The sequence below is a fragment of the Tenrec ecaudatus genome, chromosome 10 (genome assembly GCF_050624435.1).
Source record: "Tenrec ecaudatus isolate mTenEca1 chromosome 10, mTenEca1.hap1, whole genome shotgun sequence".
NCBI classification, from domain to species: domain Eukaryota; kingdom Metazoa; phylum Chordata; class Mammalia; order Afrosoricida; family Tenrecidae; genus Tenrec; species Tenrec ecaudatus.
In genome coordinates this window covers 100,735,568-100,753,193 of record NC_134539.1, presented here as the reverse complement: position 1 = coordinate 100,753,193, position 17,626 = coordinate 100,735,568, and the positions used below count along the sequence as shown (strand labels likewise).

Genomic DNA, 17,626 nt, shown 5'->3' with positions numbered 1-17,626 from the left:
CTGGCCCAGTAGGTATGGACGTTTTAAGAATTTGAGTTCGATTCCACAATTTTCTCCCATTTCATCAGGCTCTGTCTATTGTGGCCCTGATAAAAATGGTTGATTGTATAGCCAGGTACCCTCTACTTTGGCTCTCAGTGTAAATAAAACATCTCCATCGGGTTTTCATTTCCCAGTCCTTAACCATCATAGAAGTAGATAACCAGATGTCTTCCCCTAGTCTATTTTAGTTTAGTCAGTAAATTCCATTGAATTTCCCCACTGTGATAGTTACACATTTTCATCTTAACTTGATAAAACAATGAAGGAGTGGTGTCTAGGTTGTCAATCAAGTCACAGACTGATGATCCCTCCTTGTGAGCGTAGTCTGCTCATTAGGATTCTGGGAACTCTCTCACTCTTGATTTTGCCATCAGAAGAGGCAGGTCACTCTTTCTTTCTCTGCTTCACATTTGTGATAGGTAGGTTTATTGTACCAACCTGGCCAATAGGAATATGTGGAATTAATAAGATCACAGTTTGATTGGAGGCAAAAAGATAAATGGCTCATCAAGGTCCACCCCTGTCTCTCTTGCTCTCAGGTGATTGAACTAGCCTGTGGCTGCTTAGCTAGTTCTCTTCCTCAAATTGTGAGCCTCACTACTTCACTACCTGTGGGACAGCCAATTGTTTGAGCTTGAGCCTGGTGGATCCTGTCATCTTACATTGCTTGAGTTCAATATCCCTTCGGGACCTGCTTCACTAAGCTCCTGAGCTGTTGTCTGTTGGTGACCTTCCCTATTGCTGTCTGAGGGCAGAATCCCTGCATAGCCCAAGAAGACTCAGCTGTCTGTTTCCTTGACCTTGGACCCAGCAGCCCCCCTAAGTTGAAGGACTTCCAGTACATTAACTGTTCTATGAAAGTGAGTTGAACTGAGTCCTCTGTACTTCTGTGTGGACTAATTAGCTGTTATATTTCTTCATGCTGTGCGTGTGTCTATATATAATCATAAGCATCCTGGTTTTGTTTTTCTAGAGAACCCCGCCTAACACAAGATTCCTGTTGACAAGCCACATGGAGCAGCATTGATGGCATCCAGAGCCCTGGAGATCCATCCACTGCAATTGAATCCACAGGACTTTCCACCCACTGGTCTGTGATCTTCCTCCATTTGGCATCATTGCATGTGTTGTGTGACTCTGAAGAGGAATTCATGGGCTAATATTGAACTTATGCACTTGATCTGAACTGGGCTGGGGTGTTTTACTGATGCATAATTACTTATTGATATAAAGTTTTCTCTTACACATATAGGAGTGTCAATGAGTTTGTTTCTCTAGTCAAACCATTCTAACACACACTACGGGTGGCTCTGCCAGTATTTGAAATAAACACACCAGCCACAACAGTACAATCCATCAATGCTTACTGTACAAGTTCAGAAGCAGCAGTCCAAAAAATGAGTAACATTTGCTTTAGGCAAATCTGCCACCCAAGATTTCTTTAAAGTGTTGAAGAGCAAGAACATCACTTTGAGAATTAAGGCGCTCCAGTCCCAAGCCAAGGTATCTTCAATTGCCGCATATGACGTGTAAGTTGGATACCGACTAAGGAAGATGGAAGAAGAATCCATGCATTTGAATTATGGTCTGGAAAAGAATATTGAAAGTACCATGAGTCCCAGAAGAACAGACAAATATTTCTTCGAAGAATTGCAACCAGGATGCTCCTTAGAAGTAAAGGTGGCAAGATCTCCTTTGGACACATACTTTGGACATGTTATTAGGAGAGACCTGGAAAAGGACATCCTGCTTGGTAAAGTAGAAAGGCAACGATAAAGAGGAAACGCTCAGCTAGATGGATTGGCACAGTGGCTGTACAATGGGCTCAAACACAATTACGCGAACGCTCAGGACCAGGCGGTGTTGTGCCTAAGGTTTCAAGGTTACATGGAAAACAGCATTAATCACAGGCCCTCCTTGCTGAACACGCCCCCCGCAGCCCCGCCCCGCGCCGGCCGTGAGGGGCGGTGACCGAGAGTGGGGCGTGCGGCTCTGGCGACCAATCAGAGCCTTCGCTTCAGTTCCGGCGGCCCCGCCCCCAGGTGTGCACGCAGCCGTCTCGCTTCCCCGGAAGTGCTCCGGGAGCCGCTCGGCGGACCCAGGTGAGTAGGTTGGACGGTGCGCGGCCGCCGTAGCCGGGGCTTGGCGCTGCCCGCGTCCTTGCCGAGCCCGCTGGCCCGGGGGACGGTGGCGGGGCCCGGCCGGCCGGCCGGCGCGTGGGCGGCCCGTGGGAGCGCAGGGCGCCGAGGGCAGGGCGGCGGGGCTGGGAGCGCTGCGGGCGCCTGGCGGGGGTGCGGGGTTCGGAGCCGGGGGTGGCCCGGCCAGGCCCGCGCCGCGTCCCGAGCCGCTGGCAGAGGGAAGCCGGGTGGGATGAGGCCCGGAGCGAGTGGTCTCTTCCGGGAGCTGAGGGCGGAGGGTGCGGAGCCCAGTGGGCCGCTGTGCCCTGCGCCTCGCGGGCCCTGAGCATCCCTGCCTCCCCGAGCTGTACGTGGGACCCTCCCAATAGGCCCCCGTCCGCCCAAACGTTTGAGGCCACTGGTCGCAAACATCAGACTTTAGAGCGTCCTGAGTTGGAATCCGGAGACCGACCGTGCGCGTCAGTGTTTAGTGATGTGGAAATTCGAATACTTCCCTCGCGCAGAGTGATGGTCAAGATTAGGAAGAACACAAGCAGTGTGAATATGGGGCTAATATTAGGTTCTCAACGAATGGATATTGGTGAAGCGCGACTTCAAAGAGTTGCTGGAAAAGTGGAATGAAAAAAGATGGGGTTTTCCCACCGACTTTGTGTAGCCCCTCCTGTGTAACATGTACACATACTTGGTATGGTCAGTGCGGTCCAGTCAGTGCCGCCCCTTCGCGACCTATGCAGGACAAAATGAAACACTGCAGGTGGCTGCATGCGCCATCCTTACAACTGTCCTTATGTTTGAAACCAATATTGCTCCATCTTGTCAAGGGTCTTCTTTGTTTGGTGTTTCTCTACCAGTGTGATCTTCAGGGACGGGCTCTCCTGACGCCAAAGCCAAAGCTCATGAGATAAAGTCTGATCCTCGCCTCTAAGGAGCATTCTGGTGTACTTCTTCCAAGACAGGTTTGTTTGTTCTTTTGTCAGTCTGTGATACTTTACGTTTTCTGTGCCAGTACCACAAGTCAAATGCATTGATTCTAGTTTGGTCTTCCTCATTCAGGGTCCCGCTTCCATGTGCAAAGAAAGTGATGGAAAATACCATCATGCTTCCATCATGCTCACCTTAGTCCTCAAAGTAACATCCTTGCTTTTCAATACTGCGAGGAGGTCTTGTGCTGCAGATTTACCTAATGCATCTCACCTCTTGAGCTCTTGACTGCTGCTTCCATGAACATTGACTGTGGATCCAAGCAAGACAAAATCCTTGACCATTTAAGTCTTTTCTCCATTTATTACAATGTGTTATTCATGGATCCGGCTATGAGGGTTTGGGTTTCCTTTACATGGAGTTGTAATCCACGTGAAGGCTGTAGTCCTTGGTCTTCATCACCAGGTGCATCAAGTCGTCCTCACTTTCCGCAAGCAGGGTTGTGTCATGCACACAGCACAGATCGTTAATAAGCAGTGCTTTGATCCTGATACTGTATTATTCTTCACAGAATCCAGTTTATCTGATTATTTACTGAGCATTCAGATTGATTAAGTTGGGTGAGAGAAAACAACCCTGGCAATCATTTCCTTGTTTTTCTCACACTACTGCCTCATGATCCATGTACAGATTTCTACAGAAGCAAAATGAAGGGGTCTAGAATCCCCATTCTTCTCAAGTTTGTCATGATTCACACAAATGCCTTAGCAGAGTCAGAAAACACACCGCAACATCTTCCTTGTATTCTCTTCTCTCAGCCAAGATCCATCTCTAGAAATAGTACATGTTTTCTTCAAAAATATCATAATGTTAACTACCATTTAGTATTCCTCTTCTCTCTGTCTTAATTGGCATCTTTGAACTTTTGGTAGCATTCACCTTAAGCAATAGAAGCATTTTAGCTAATCAGTATGTGTTCTACCCCTCTTTTGGGGCCACGATGGAAAAAGTGAGGTGTGACAGGACTCTCATAACTTCCCATCAAACCAGTTTTCCACATGGCACTCAAAAGAAGCCACTTAGAAATTTCATCATGCCCTCTGGGGAAAGAGCTATTTTGTTCTTTTCAGCCTTATCTTATGGAAGCACCTGATCCTTTCAACATGGGGCTGTGTTGCTAGGGCCCTGGTGTCTTTGTCCAGTTGTCTAGATGCACTTTTCAATCTTGAGATAAGTTCCAGTAAAGACATGGTACCTTAGAAGAACTGTTTACCTGGACGTGCTGCTTGGGGTGGATGGCATCTTTTTTTGCTTTAAAGAACAGGAATGTATCTTCTCTCAGTTTAAGAGGCTGCGATTGGGTGCCTTTGACTCAATTTTTTACTTCTATTGACACCATCATCAGGTGTCAATGTAATAGAGTTGAACTTCATGTCAATTGTGATGGAGTAGAACTGCCCCATAAGCTTTTCTAGGTTATAATCTTTTTTTTTTAATTTTAACAATTTATTAGGGGCTCATACAATTCTTATCACAGTTCATACATATACATACATCAATTGTATAAAGCACATCTGTACAGTCTTTGCCCTAATCATTTTTTTCTCCTCTTTTCTTTTTTTACATTTTATTAGGGACTCATACAACTCTTATCACCATCCATACATACACATACATCAGTTGTATAAAGCACATCCACACATTCCCTGCCCCAATCATTCTCAAGGCATTTGCTCTCCACTTAAGCCCCTTGCATCAGGTCCTCTTTTTTTTTTCCCCTCCCTCCCCTTTCCTCCCTCCCTCATGTGCCCTTGGTAATTTATACCTCGTTATTTTGTCATATCTTGCCCTATCCGGAGTCTCCCTTCCCCCCTTCTCTGCTGTCCCTCTCCCAGGGAAGAGGTCACATGTGGATCCTTATAATCAGTTCCCCCTTTCCAACCCACTCACCCTCCACTCTCCCAGCATCGTCCCTCACACCCTTGGTCCTGAAGGTATCATCCACTCTGGGTTCCCTGTACCTCCAGCCCTCATGTGTACCAGTGTACAGCCTCTGTCCTATCCAGGCCTGCAAGGTAGAATTCGGATCAAGGTAGTTGGGGGGAGGAAGCATCCAGGATCTGGGGGAAAGCTGTGTTCTTCATCGGTACTACCTCGCACCCTATTTAACCCATCTCGTCTCCTAAACGCCTCTATGAGGGGATCTCCATTGGCCGACATTTGGGCCTTGGGTCTCCATTCTGCACTTCCCCCTTCATTCAATATGGTATATATATACATATACATATACACATATATACACATGCATACACACACTTATATCGTCGTTTTTTTTTTTTGTATGATGCCTTATACCTGGTCCCTTGGCACCTCGTGATCGCACTGGCCGGTGTGCTTCTTCCATGTGGGCTTTTTTGCTTCTGAGCTAGATGGCCGCTTGTTCACCTTCAAGCCTTTGAGACCCCAGACACTATCTCTTTTGATAGCCGGGCACCATCAGCTTTCTTCACCACATTTGTTTATGCACCCATTTGTCTTCAGCGATCCTATCATGGAGGTGTGCAGTCAATGATATGATTTTTTGTTCTTTGATGCCTGGTAACTGATCCCTTCGGGACCACTCGATCACATAGGCTGGTGTGTTCTTCCATGTGGACTTTGTTGCTTCTGAGCTAGATGGCCGCTTGTTTATCTTCAAGTCTTTAAGACCCCAGTCACTATCTCTTTTGATAGCCGGGCACCATCAGCTTTCTTCACCACATTTACTTGTTCACCCACTTTGGCTCCAGCCGTTGTGTTGGGAGAGTGAGCATCATAGAGTTCCAATTTAATAAAAGAAGGTATTCATGCATTGAGGGAGTGTTTGAGTAGAGGCCCAAGGTCCTTCCGCCACCTTAATACTTGACCTATAAATATAGACACAGATCTATTTCCCCATCCTCCTATATATATTTGCATGTACATGTCTTTGTCTAGACCTCCATGAATGCCCTTTGACTCCTAGCTCTTTCCTCCATCTCCCTTGACTTTCCTCCTGCCCTACTACCATGCTTCATCGCCACCTGGGCTAGAGTATACCTCTTCTCTAAGCAACTTTACCCTTGATCATTTCCCACCAGGCCTGCCACTCCCCCTTCTCTACCATTTGGGGTCCCATGTTTTTCCCTTGTCCCTGGGTTTGTTAACACCACTTCCTTAAAGGTTATAATCTTTATGGGGGTAGATCAACCAGGTCTTTCTCCCAGTCAACAGCCAGTCTTTCAGTTAGCTGCTGAGCACGATTGTACCACCAGGAGCTGCGAAGCCCAGATTTAGTACTGCAGTTCTTGTGAGGAGGCTCTATGCCCTATCTGAGGAACGATCCTTACCTCAGCTTCTCTCACTCTGTCGCTCCTTGGTAGCCATGTGGCGTCTCTCAAAACATGAACTTTCTAGTGATACACAAGGTTGGTGGTTCAAATCTACCAATTTCTCCTAGGGAGAAAGATGAGGGTGCCTCTTCCTTTAGGATTTAGTCTTTGAATGAACCTGTTGTTTATATTTATCAAAAGTCATTAGGATTCAGACACTCTATAGTATAGAGTATATACTGATCTGCCTGAATTCACATCACAAAATCGTATTCCCAAATGAGGTTCCATCCACAGTTATCTCACTGCCATCCAGTTGATTCTGACTCCTAGTGAACTAATAGTAGGGAGGAGAGCAGCCTATAGGCCTCCAAGATTGTGCATTCTTTACATGAGTAGACTGCCACATCTTTCTCCCATGGAGTGGCTAGGAGCTACGAATGAATGACTTTTTTGTGAACACTACAACCAAACCAAACCAAACCAATTGCCATGGAGTCAGTTCCAAATCCTATGGGTCCTATAGGACAGAGTAAACCTGGCCCAGTGGGTTTCCAAGGCTGCAGTCTGGAAAGGCTCAGGCTATCACATCTTTCTCCCAGAATGGAGTCTTCTCCTTGGTCTGGACAGTGGAAAACCAGGAGAAAAGCTTGCAGTCTGCAGGGCAATGGTGGCAGCTTAGATAGACGGTCATGGTTTGCTCTGTGGTTACACCATACATGCTTTTGAAATAGAAGAGCGTCTCCACTGAGCCCTTGCATGGTGCTGACAGTTAATGTGCTGGGTTGTGAACTGAGAGGACAGACGTTTGTGTTCCCAGAGCTGTATCAAAGGAAAGGCCCAGAGAGCCACCTTCAAACAGCCAGTCATCACATTCCTTGTGGAGCACAGCCCTGCAGTGACACACATGGGGTCACCGTAATATGTACTCATTTCCTTTGTTCTTCTTTTTAATCTGATGAGCTCTCTCACGTGGTTCCTGGTCCACTCAAAGGCACTTCCATTAGGGTATATGAATTGTCTCTTTCAGAAAACACGCCATTCTCTGTGTAGCACTCAGTCTCCTTCCCCCTCTAGTGTTCCTGCCAGAGGCTCTGCAAAGACCTGCTTCTCCCAGAGTGCCCGGCCGCCCCACAAGCACTTCGCCTAAAGCTAAAGAACTTGCCAAGCCAGATGATGCCAGTTGACCTGGGGCAGGTCCTGGTCCCCCTGCCAGTACTGGCAAAGGCAGAGGACCCCAGCTTTCTTGGACAGGATCCTGGCCTTCCAGGGGAACTGTGCGGCCCTGAAGCTGCCCGCCAGCTTTTTAGGCAGTTTCGGTACCAGGTGGTGTCTGGGCCCCAGGAGACCCTGAGGCAGCTTCGTGAGCTGTGTTTCCAGTGGCTGCAGCCAGAGGTTCACACCAAAGAGCAGATCCTGGAGATTCTGATGTTGGAGCAGTTCCTGACCATCCTGCCTGGGGAGATCCAGATGTGGGTGCGGAGGCAGTGTCCAGGCAGCAGTGAGGAGGCCGTGACCCTGGTAGAGAGTTTGAAGGGAGACCCCCGGAGACTGTGGCAGTGGGTAAGTCATCCCACTGAACTAATCCTCTGAACTTTGTAAAAGTTGGTTGCCCAGACCCACCCAGTGGCACCAAGAAAGAAAGAGAGGCCCAGCGATCCATTTCTACAGACGACGGCTAAGGAACTGGTGGGGCATCGCGGTTCTTGGGGCAGCCAGGCGCTGAATTGTACTGGTTTGCATGGGTTTTATTTTGTTGTTGATTTTTATGTGTATGTGTGTGACTCTCAACCTTATTTTAGCTCTTAGGGACTAATTATAAAATCTTTTTCCACGCCTCTCTTGTCACTGGCATGTCTGAGCTTATTCGGAATAGTTTTAATTGGTAGATGCTGTTCAGTAAAAGCACTATTAGTGACCTGTCTGGAAGGTCTTCCAGGCCTGGTTTAAAAGTGGCCCTTTGGGTTTCGAAGGTTAAATATTGTTCTTTGTAGGGACATAAAGCCTCATTTTTCTTCTGCTAAGTGACTGGTGGATCGTATTGTTGACCCTGTGGTTAGCAGCCAGTGGGTAACCCACTCTGTCACCAAGGTTGCTTATGCCTCGTGTTAGGCTGCTAAATGCGAGGCCAGCAGTTTGGAAAGCCAGCTGCTCTGATGGAGAAAGATGAGGCTTTCAACTCCCATAAACATTTGCAGTTTCTGAAACCCCCATAGAGTCACTGTGAGTCATAGTTGGTTCACTAGCAGTGAGTTGAGGGATATTTGCATCACTAGTTCCTGCTGAGGATTAAAACTGTCTTTCTTCTCTCCTAATCCATGTCTCCAAGGACTGTTTTATAATCTGTTCTAAGGCTGGCTTCACATCTTTCAGGAATCCTGACTCTGTAACTTGTAATTCCTGGTCTCTAGATCAGCTTGCAGGTTCTGGGGCAGGAAAGCTTATCGGAGAAGATGGCATCTCTGAGCTGCCAGGTGGAGGAGGCAGAGACGCCTCCCCAAACGATGCCTCAGGAGGTGGACCTTCAGCATTCAGCCTCAGGGTCTGGAGAGCAGCTGAACCAGGTGGTGAAAGAGGAATCTGACACTGAGCCAGCATTAGGTGAGTCTCAGTTGTGATTTGGGGTGGTTTGGGGTGCTCTTCGGAAAAAATGAGTGTTTGCGTGAGTTGAAAATGTTGTGCTCGGATTGAGAGGTCCCTGGGAAGTAAGTGTGGAAACAGGGTGTGTCGATCATTCTGTCTTATTCACCCTGATTTGGAGACTCGCAGCCTGCCTTTCATACCTCTTTCTGACCATGCACAGCCACCTGGATTTTGGTTCTGACGAAGGAGGTGGGAGATCATTTTGGGGAGGCTGCTTGGAAGGTCGGAGAGATTAGACTTTGTTGGGGATGCATATCCAATCCTGAAATTGTGGTTGGAGGAACTGAGATCGGTTCAAATTTTATCAAGATTTCTTTGATCAGAACCCTCTGGGCAGTGACTGAGGTGGACATGCAGACTCTTAAAACTCGCTGTTTCTCACTTCAGTGATGGCTGCTTCCCACCTTCTTTCCCGGTCTGAGGAAAGGCTCATCAGAGAACAGGAAGTTGGAGCCTCCTTCCTCCAAGCATCATCTCAGGTGAGCTGGATTCCCCTGTGTTTCTCCCCCTCAGCCAGGTTGGAGCATGACTTAGTGCTCAGGGGATTGAAATAAGTAGAGGGTCAGAACAAGAGTACACCTAGGAGGGTAAGATTTAAGTCTTACGGTCCTCTCGAGGCAGAATGTTCTTCAAATTACCATATTGAAGAGTGGAGTATGGGCTCTGGAAGAAAGTATGGAGTGCTAGGAAGAGACAAACCTTGTCTACCACACCAATTGTGATCCTCCTTTGTTGTCTTTGGGTTGTATTAAGGAAAGACTGTATTTCGTTTTCTAGTTAGGTCATTGGAATAGAAGTCAGATTGAGATTTTGAATAGTTATTTATTTTGGGGAATGTGATTTTTTCTCTCTCAACTTTATATGGAGATATAATTGGTAGGCAATGAAGAGTATATTTTTAAAATGTATGCTTTGGTATGTTTCGGGTTGTGTTTATATTCATGGATCCAGGACTATATCCAAGATAGCAAATGTCATAGATTGAATGGTAGCTGACCCCCACCCCCCTCACCTGTTCAAATTTTGAGGGATGCAGAAAACATCAAAGGACAGTGGAGGAATACAGAGGGTCCCTGGTTGACATTCATCCACTTTAAGACATAGCATATGATTGTGAACTGATGGTACTTTTGGAACAAGTGCCAGCTGTACTGAAGTTGTTCGCAGAAAACAAGACTCCAAAAATCAACAGAATGATGGAATGAAATGTTTTCACGAGCTGATGTAGCACGAGAAACACTCAGTCATCTATGCCAGGAAATTTGGAAGACAATTACTTGGCCAACAGACTGGAAAAGATCCATATTTGTGCTCATTTCAAAGAAACGTGACCCAACAGAAAGCAGAAATTGTTAAACAATAGCATTAAAATCACATGCAAGTAAAATTTTGCTGAAGATAATTCAATAAGGAATAAGGCAGTATGCCAGCAGAGCTGTCAGAAATCCTTGGAGGGCCCCAAAGAGGATGTGGAATGAGGGGTGTCATTGCTGACATAAATGGATTTTGGCTGAGAGCAGAAAGTTCCAGAAAGATGCTTCCTTGTGCTTTGTTGACTATACAAAGGCATTTGACTGTGTGAGTCATAACAAACTATGAATAACGTGGAGATTGGAAATTCCAGAACACTTGATTGTGCTCATGGAACCTGTGCATGAACCAAGAGGCAGCCATTGTAACAGAACAGAGGAATAAATACGTTGTGGTTTAAAATCAGGAAGATGTGTGTCAGAGTTATATCTATACTTATTCAAGATATCTGCTCAGGAAATCCAAGAAGCTGGGCTGTATGAAGACAAGTGTGGCCTCAGGTTTGGAAGAAGGCTTGTTAGCAACCTGTGACACGCAGGTAATAATCACCTTGCTGTGCTGAAGTGAAGACTCAAAGCACTTGCTGAAGAAGATCAAGAACTTCAGCCTTTAGTATGAATAGCACCTCAAGTCAAGAAAGCCAAAAGCTTTACAAGTGGACCAAGAGACACCATCAAGATAAATGGAGGTCAAGATTGAAGTTGTCAAGGATTTCATCTTGGATCCACAATCAATGTTTATGGAACGAAAGTGAATAAATCAGAAAGGCATAGTGTATTGGGCAGATCTGGTGCGCAAAACTCCATTCCATTAACATGTCAAAAAGCAAGGTTTCACTTTGAAGCAACAAGAACCTTCCCCAAAGCCACTAAAGACAGCCTTCCCCTGAAGCTGGTGTCTTGAAGTTTCTAGCTGTCCAACTCCGAGAGAATAACTATCCGTTTGTGAAAGCCATTTACTTGCAGTATTGTAGTTATAGTACCACCAGATAAATAAATAAGACCTCTAAGAGTTGCCCCTTGGGTATTGGTAGTCCTTCTTTCCTGCCTTTCACCATTCTGCCTCAAAGCAGCTACAGCTCTCTTCCATCACTGTCGATTAGTTTGCACTTTCTAGAATTTAAAAAAACATGGAAGCCTACCACATTTCCTCCCATCTTTGGTCTGCATATACTGTGTGATGTTTCCTTACTTCTTTTAATGTTTTCTCATTGGTGTTGAACAGTTGATTCCGATATGCCACGGGACTTTCTTTTCTTCATTCATCTTGTTTTGAGGGTTCATTAAGCTTCAGCATGTGGGTGTACAGTTTTCAACAGAGTTTGGCAGTTTAAAAAAAAAATTCTTCTCTCTCTCTACTTTCTCTTCTCCTTTGGGGATTCCAAGAATAAACCACATGGAATATGTATAATGTGTACATAACATTAGATAGGTTGAGGTTTTTCTCCAGTTCACTGATGCTCTGGTCTGTTTTTGGATCATTTCCTGTGGATTTCGTTCCCCACAACCGATAGGGGCCTGAAGAAAGGCGTGTGCAATTGTGGGAAAATAAAGAGACAAAGTGCAGAGTGCTCACCTTTGCCAATGTCAGGATCAAGAGAGAGAATGTATTTCCCATGGGTTTATATAATCATCATGCTTGCAAGCCCTGTCAATCACACACATAACAAAGTGGGCAGGTACGAGAGTTAAGTTGACAGCTTAACCTTGGGTGCCCCTGAGCTAGCTCAACTTTGGATGTCCCTGAGCTCTCTCCAGGGCAGTGGTTCTCAACCTTCCTAATGCCGCGACCCTTTAATATTGGCTCCTCATGTGGTGGTGACCCCCCCCAACCATAACATTTTTGTTGCTACTTCATAACTGTAATTTTGCTACTGTTATGAATCGGGTGACCCGTTGAAAGGGTCATTTGACCCCCAAAGGGGTCACAACCCACAGGTGGAGAACCCCTGCTCCAGGGGAACAATCTGATCGTCATCAAAAGGGAGCAGACTGTGCTTTGGGTGGGGTGGACATAGCATAGGACCTGATTACTCTTACAGAGAGATAGCCCTCAGGATAGAGAGCAGCCATGTGCTTGCAAGAGGCATCTTTAAAGTAGCACTATTATGGGGGGGATATTGTGGGAATGATTTTCAGTCTCGAGAATGTGACTGGGAGTCATCTCCATCTCACAAATGTGAAGGCCTTCCTTTATCAGCGTGAGCCTTCCGGACCCCATAATTAGGGTCTCTATGCTAGAGAATCCGGCCACTTACTTTCTCATTCAGTTTCTCTGTATTCCAGTTTCTATTTTCGTGTCTTTAAGTTCACTTTCATCTTTCCTCCCCTAAAACCTTTATTGTCATTAAGTGACAGTTTATATAGTTTTCCATTCTGTCTTTCATACTCAATTTGATCTCAATGACCACAATGTAACAGTTATTCTTTTTACTTCCTTCCTGTGTTTCGGTTTCGGTTTGTCCTTCTTTGCTACCTCTTCCTGCATTCTGAGCTTCTCCCTGGGCTGAGGCTGCATTGTGACCCCTCTAGTGGTATTGTTCTCCTGATGACCTTGTCTACAGTGTGGGTGGAAGTTGAGTTCAGTTTCAGGCTCGAGAGGTTTAGTCCAACGGCCATAATTTCAGAAATTCCACCAGTCTATTAGACCAGTGTACCTGGCATTTTGTTTGTTTGTGTTTGTTTAATCCTTACGTGTTTGTCTCATTTCCCCTGCTACCCCCTGGACCTCCTACTGGGATTCCTTTCGGAATGACCCCTCACTATCTTGTCCTTCTTGTCTTTGGGTCATGGAAACTGGGGTGCCCATGATCCAATAGAAAGTTGGATTTATTTACTTGTACCTTTGTTTTTCTTCACTGTCTTTTGCTTCAAACAGGAAGAGTTCAATAGTTGCATGTTTGATGGTTGCCCGCTCCTGAGTTTTTAAGACATCCGTCACTATTCACCAAAGTAAGGTATAGAAACAGTTTTTCGTGGACTGTGTTATCAGTTGACCTTGACATCTCCTGCGACTATGATCCGGAGTCCTTAAAACCAGGGACTCATTCCCTCAAGGTGTCTGCTCATGGATAATAAAGTTTTCTTAATTTTACCCCCTGTATGCTATACTGTATTCATGGATATATTTGCAACACATATAAAAGATAGATGTAAAAATATCCTGTGACAAACCTCTATACATTTGTGGGATTTATCTTACTTTCCTCCATACTTTCAATTTGTGTCTTTATGTATCCTTCTGTATATTATTGTTATATTGTGTATGTAATCATACTTAGCTTTCTTTCTGTTAGCTGTTGTGCCCTCCCACTGATCCTTTTGTGTGGCTCTCTCTCTTATTGTACGCTGCCTTTCTCCTCACCTAAGTTAGTGTATGTCTGCCCTATGGTTAATAATTTATACTCCTTTCCCCAACACCCATTTTAACGATCTCAAAGAATGTTGCTGTTTGTAAATCTGCTTTGGACTTTTTATAATGGTGATATCAAGCAATGCCTGTATTTGTCCTTTTGTGACTGACAAATTTCACTCAGTGTAAGATCTTCTAGGTCCGCCCATGACAGGAGATGTTTCACAGATTCATTGTTCTTCTTTAATGTTGGGTGATACGTACCCTAGTTTGTTCCTCTGCTCTCCCCTTGATGCCATTTATGTTGTTTCCATCTTTTTGCTGTTGTACACAGTACAGTAACCTTTCTATGATACTTACAGTATTCCTGGCCAGCACAGTGGTTCACATGTTCAGTTCCTCCCTGGGCCTTCCTGGTTCATTGTTCAGCTTTCACAGGCAGACGAGGCCATTGAAAATTCCATGGCTTGGATCAGGGGTACCTTAGTTCTCAAAGTGACATCCATGCTCTTCAGCACCTTAAAGACGTCTAAGACGTCTGCCGAATGCATTAAGTTGCTTGAGTTCTCAACTGCTGCTTCTAAAAACATTGATTGTAGATCTAAGAAAAATGAAATCCGTGACTTAAGTGTTTTGTTCATTTATCATGATATTGCCTATTGGGATTTATTAGCATATTTAAACTAGTAGAATAGAAATATTAATGGCTATCCCTACCTATAAGGGATCTTATGTTTGTGGCTTTAAACGGGAGGTCATTGTTTAGAGGCTTCTGAAACAACTGCTGGTTTTCACATGACTGACCCCTTGGGGTTCCCTGGGGCTCACATTTTGACTTGCTCTCTCCTGTTCTTGGTGAGAACATTCTGGAACCCAGGACACTGACTGTGTCCAGGGAGAGGGCAGCATCAGTGTCACTGTGCTTGGCATTCCCATCCTCCCCTCAACACATGGAGTTATCATGACAATGGTTTTGAGATTTTAAAAAATATAGTTAAATATATTGAAGTTGTTTTTTCACTTTTCCCCCTAGAGAACTCAGCCCTCTACATTTCCTTGTGCTTGGTATTTGCTAATTAAAAGCCTTTTTTGATGTCTCCATTTTTCTACGATCTGTTCTCCACTGCCCTGTGATGTGTTAGGGGCCTGACAGCGACGTAGAAGCGAGAATGGCTTCCCTGAGTTTGACATAGTGTATTGTAGATGAGTTCACACTGTCCCACGTCATGCCTGTGACCTACTGGCAGGCACAGTATTCAGTCAGCTGTGGTTCCTAGAAGTGTACTGACTCCCTGAATTTTCTCCGCAAACTTCTGAAAGGCTGATTATGTATCTCACTGACCTCAGGTTGATGCTGACTCATAGTCAGTGACCATATGATAGGACAGAGTAGAATTGCCCCTGTGGGTTTCTGAGACTGTGAGTCTACAGGAGCAGCAAGACTCGTCTCTCTTCTACAGAGTGGCTGGTGGTTTCCAACAGTTGCCTTTGTGGTTAGCAGACCTACATGTAACTCACTGTGCCACCACGTTCCTGATTATCTCATAGATGACATATTATAGTGGTAACATTTGTGTATACCATTTACTGACGACTTCCTAAATGCTTTCTTTTACCCAAGGGACGTAGAACGTGTATGAACTTTCCTCCTCGGGAAGACGGTGCTCAGACACCTTCCCCTGGTACCATGTTTGCAGTTACAGTGTTGTCTTATTTCTAGGAGCAGTGGGGACACCTGGATTCTACTCAAAAGGAGCACTACTGGGACCTCATGCTGGAGACCTATGGGAAAATGGTCTCAGGAGGTGAGGGCCTGGTTTACCCAGTGGAAGGGCGGGGCAGGACGTGGGTGAATGTCCAGGTCCTTTAGAGAAGCGCTTGCAGCCTGAAGCTCTCAGGGTGAAGCGAGTCTTTAGCAACCCAGGTGGGGAGTGCATGCGGTGGAGCTAGCAGAGCTGCAGAGAGCAATTCCGGGCCTTGTCTGTCTGGAGTATTACCCAGGGCAACTCCTGTGCTGTCCATGGCGGGCCTGTGAGGGGGGTGATGATACAGTAACTCCCTTTAAGCTCTATAGTGACCTCTGACGTGGTGATGCTAGCTCCATTTTAAAGAGGATGAAGGGGTCGGGTCCATCCCTCATAAGTCCTGAGTCAGGATGGAGCTCGGGGTCGTTGGCTGTGAGTCCTTGCTCTTTCCCACTCGGCCACCTTACCTGTGGGAAATGAAGGTGGGGCCCAGTCATGACCTGGTCCAGCCTCTCAGGGCTCAGGTGCTCAGCCTCTGCTGCTTCTGCTGTCCAACATCCTGCTCTTGGACAAGCCGCGCACAGCTTCCCAAGATGAGTTTCTAGACGTGGTTTTCAGAGCCTTTGTGTTTCCCTTCCTGCTTGGTTAGGCTGCCCCTGAAAGTGTCAGCACGGGCTGCCAGCCCTCCTGCTCCCCCAGACCCACACCTCTCTCTCTCTCTCTCTCTCTCTCTCTCTCTCTCTCTCTCTCTCTCTCTCTCTCTCTCTCTCTCTCTCTCTGCCAGGCGTTTCCAGCCCTAAGCCTGCTGCAGCTAATTCAGCAGAGAGAGGGGAGGAGCTGGCTGGACTTCACCTTCCTGCCTGTGAGAAGGTCCCAGCGCCCTCCTGCATAGGTGAGTGATTGTCCAGTGCTCTGGAGCCGTTTCTGACCTCCCCTTTTGGGGTGGGTGTGGCAGTGGAGGTGGCAGGCCTTTGGTGTCTGTTGCATTGGGTAGAGCTAGCCTCGGTTGTTGGGCCAGGGTAGTTGGAATACCAAAGCTGGATGGATCTCTTTGTCCCTGCTTAGAGGGCTGTTGGTATATATATTTAATGATGGAAGAATGTTCACATGTCAGATCTGCTCTCTTTAGTCTTCTCTGTAAAAGTGGTTTGATAGATTTGTCCCAGTTGAGACCAATACAAATATGGACCAGATTCTGTATCGAAGATTATGTAACAGCCACCGTTACTCTTATTGGCCAGAGGTTCTGGGTAAATAGACGTCTGTTATTCTGGTTATGATAAATTATAAGCAAAATAAGACAAATAAAACCAATGGGAAAAATGCTTTCTCTAACTTGACCTAGCTTTCATGAAATTAGTAACATGAATATTTCATGTGACTCATGGACTTGAAAACTTAGTAGAAGAAACCTGAAATGGTTCTTTTCTAAAATATTAATTACCCCTTGCCATCAGTATTCTTTCTGAAACTTTGCAGAGGTGAACAACCCAACAGTCCTACGTATGTATTGGCTGCTAACCAATGCTTGACTGAATGGACCTGTCCCCAGGCATGTGGGAAGAAAGGCCTGGTGATCTAGTTCAGAAAACCATTGAAACCCCTGTGGATCTCAGAGTCTACTCTGACCCTTACAGAGTCATTATGAGTTGGAACTGATTCATGACATCTGTCACTGGCAGAGACATAAGTATGAGGAATGCTAGTGAATCAATGAGTTATGCACAGGGCTGCTGAGCCCAGGGTCAGCAGTTTGAAGCTACCGTTTGCTCTACTGTCGTTAGATTGGCTGTATGCTCTCAGAAAGGATTTAAAGTCTCAGAACCCCAAAGGTTAGTTCTGTTCTGTCCTATCACTGATTTTTTGCATTGAATCAGGATCGAATTAATGGCAGTGGGTTCGGTGGTGTGCTTTTTTGGGGGGTTCACCAAAAACTCATTGCCATCAAGTCGATTACAACTCATAATGAGCCTGTAGGACAGGATAGAACTGCCCCTGTGAGTTTCCAAGACTATAACTCTGGACAGGAGTGGAAGCCCTGTGTGTCTCCCAAGCAGCCGCTGGCAGTGTCGGCCCGTTGACCTTGGAGACTGCATGCGGCCTGTTGCGTAACCACTACAGCGCT

The 17,626-nt window shown here is 45.9% G+C and overlaps 1 protein-coding gene across 2 annotated transcripts in view; it reads left to right on the top strand.

Annotated features, from left to right (window-relative positions):
* The first annotated feature begins 2,069 nt into the window (after positions 1–2,069).
* Positions 2,070–17,626, top strand: part of LOC142459469 (zinc finger protein 18-like) — a 31,754-nt gene continuing 16,197 nt past the window's right edge. The window contains exons 1-7 of one of the 2 annotated variants that reach the window (XM_075561069.1): positions 2,070–2,144; positions 3,032–3,136; positions 7,529–8,014; positions 8,863–9,052; positions 9,482–9,573; positions 15,477–15,561; positions 16,286–16,393. In XM_075561069.1, coding sequence (XP_075417184.1) covers positions 7,625–8,014; positions 8,863–9,052; positions 9,482–9,573; positions 15,477–15,561; positions 16,286–16,393 — 865 coding nt within the window. In that variant the 5' untranslated portion in view covers positions 2,070–2,144; positions 3,032–3,136; positions 7,529–7,624. Of the gene's footprint in view, positions 2,145–2,399; positions 3,137–7,528; positions 8,015–8,862; positions 9,053–9,481; positions 9,574–15,476; positions 15,562–16,285; positions 16,394–17,626 lie in introns of those variants that run through there. The other variant, XM_075561070.1, reaches the window with a different exon arrangement.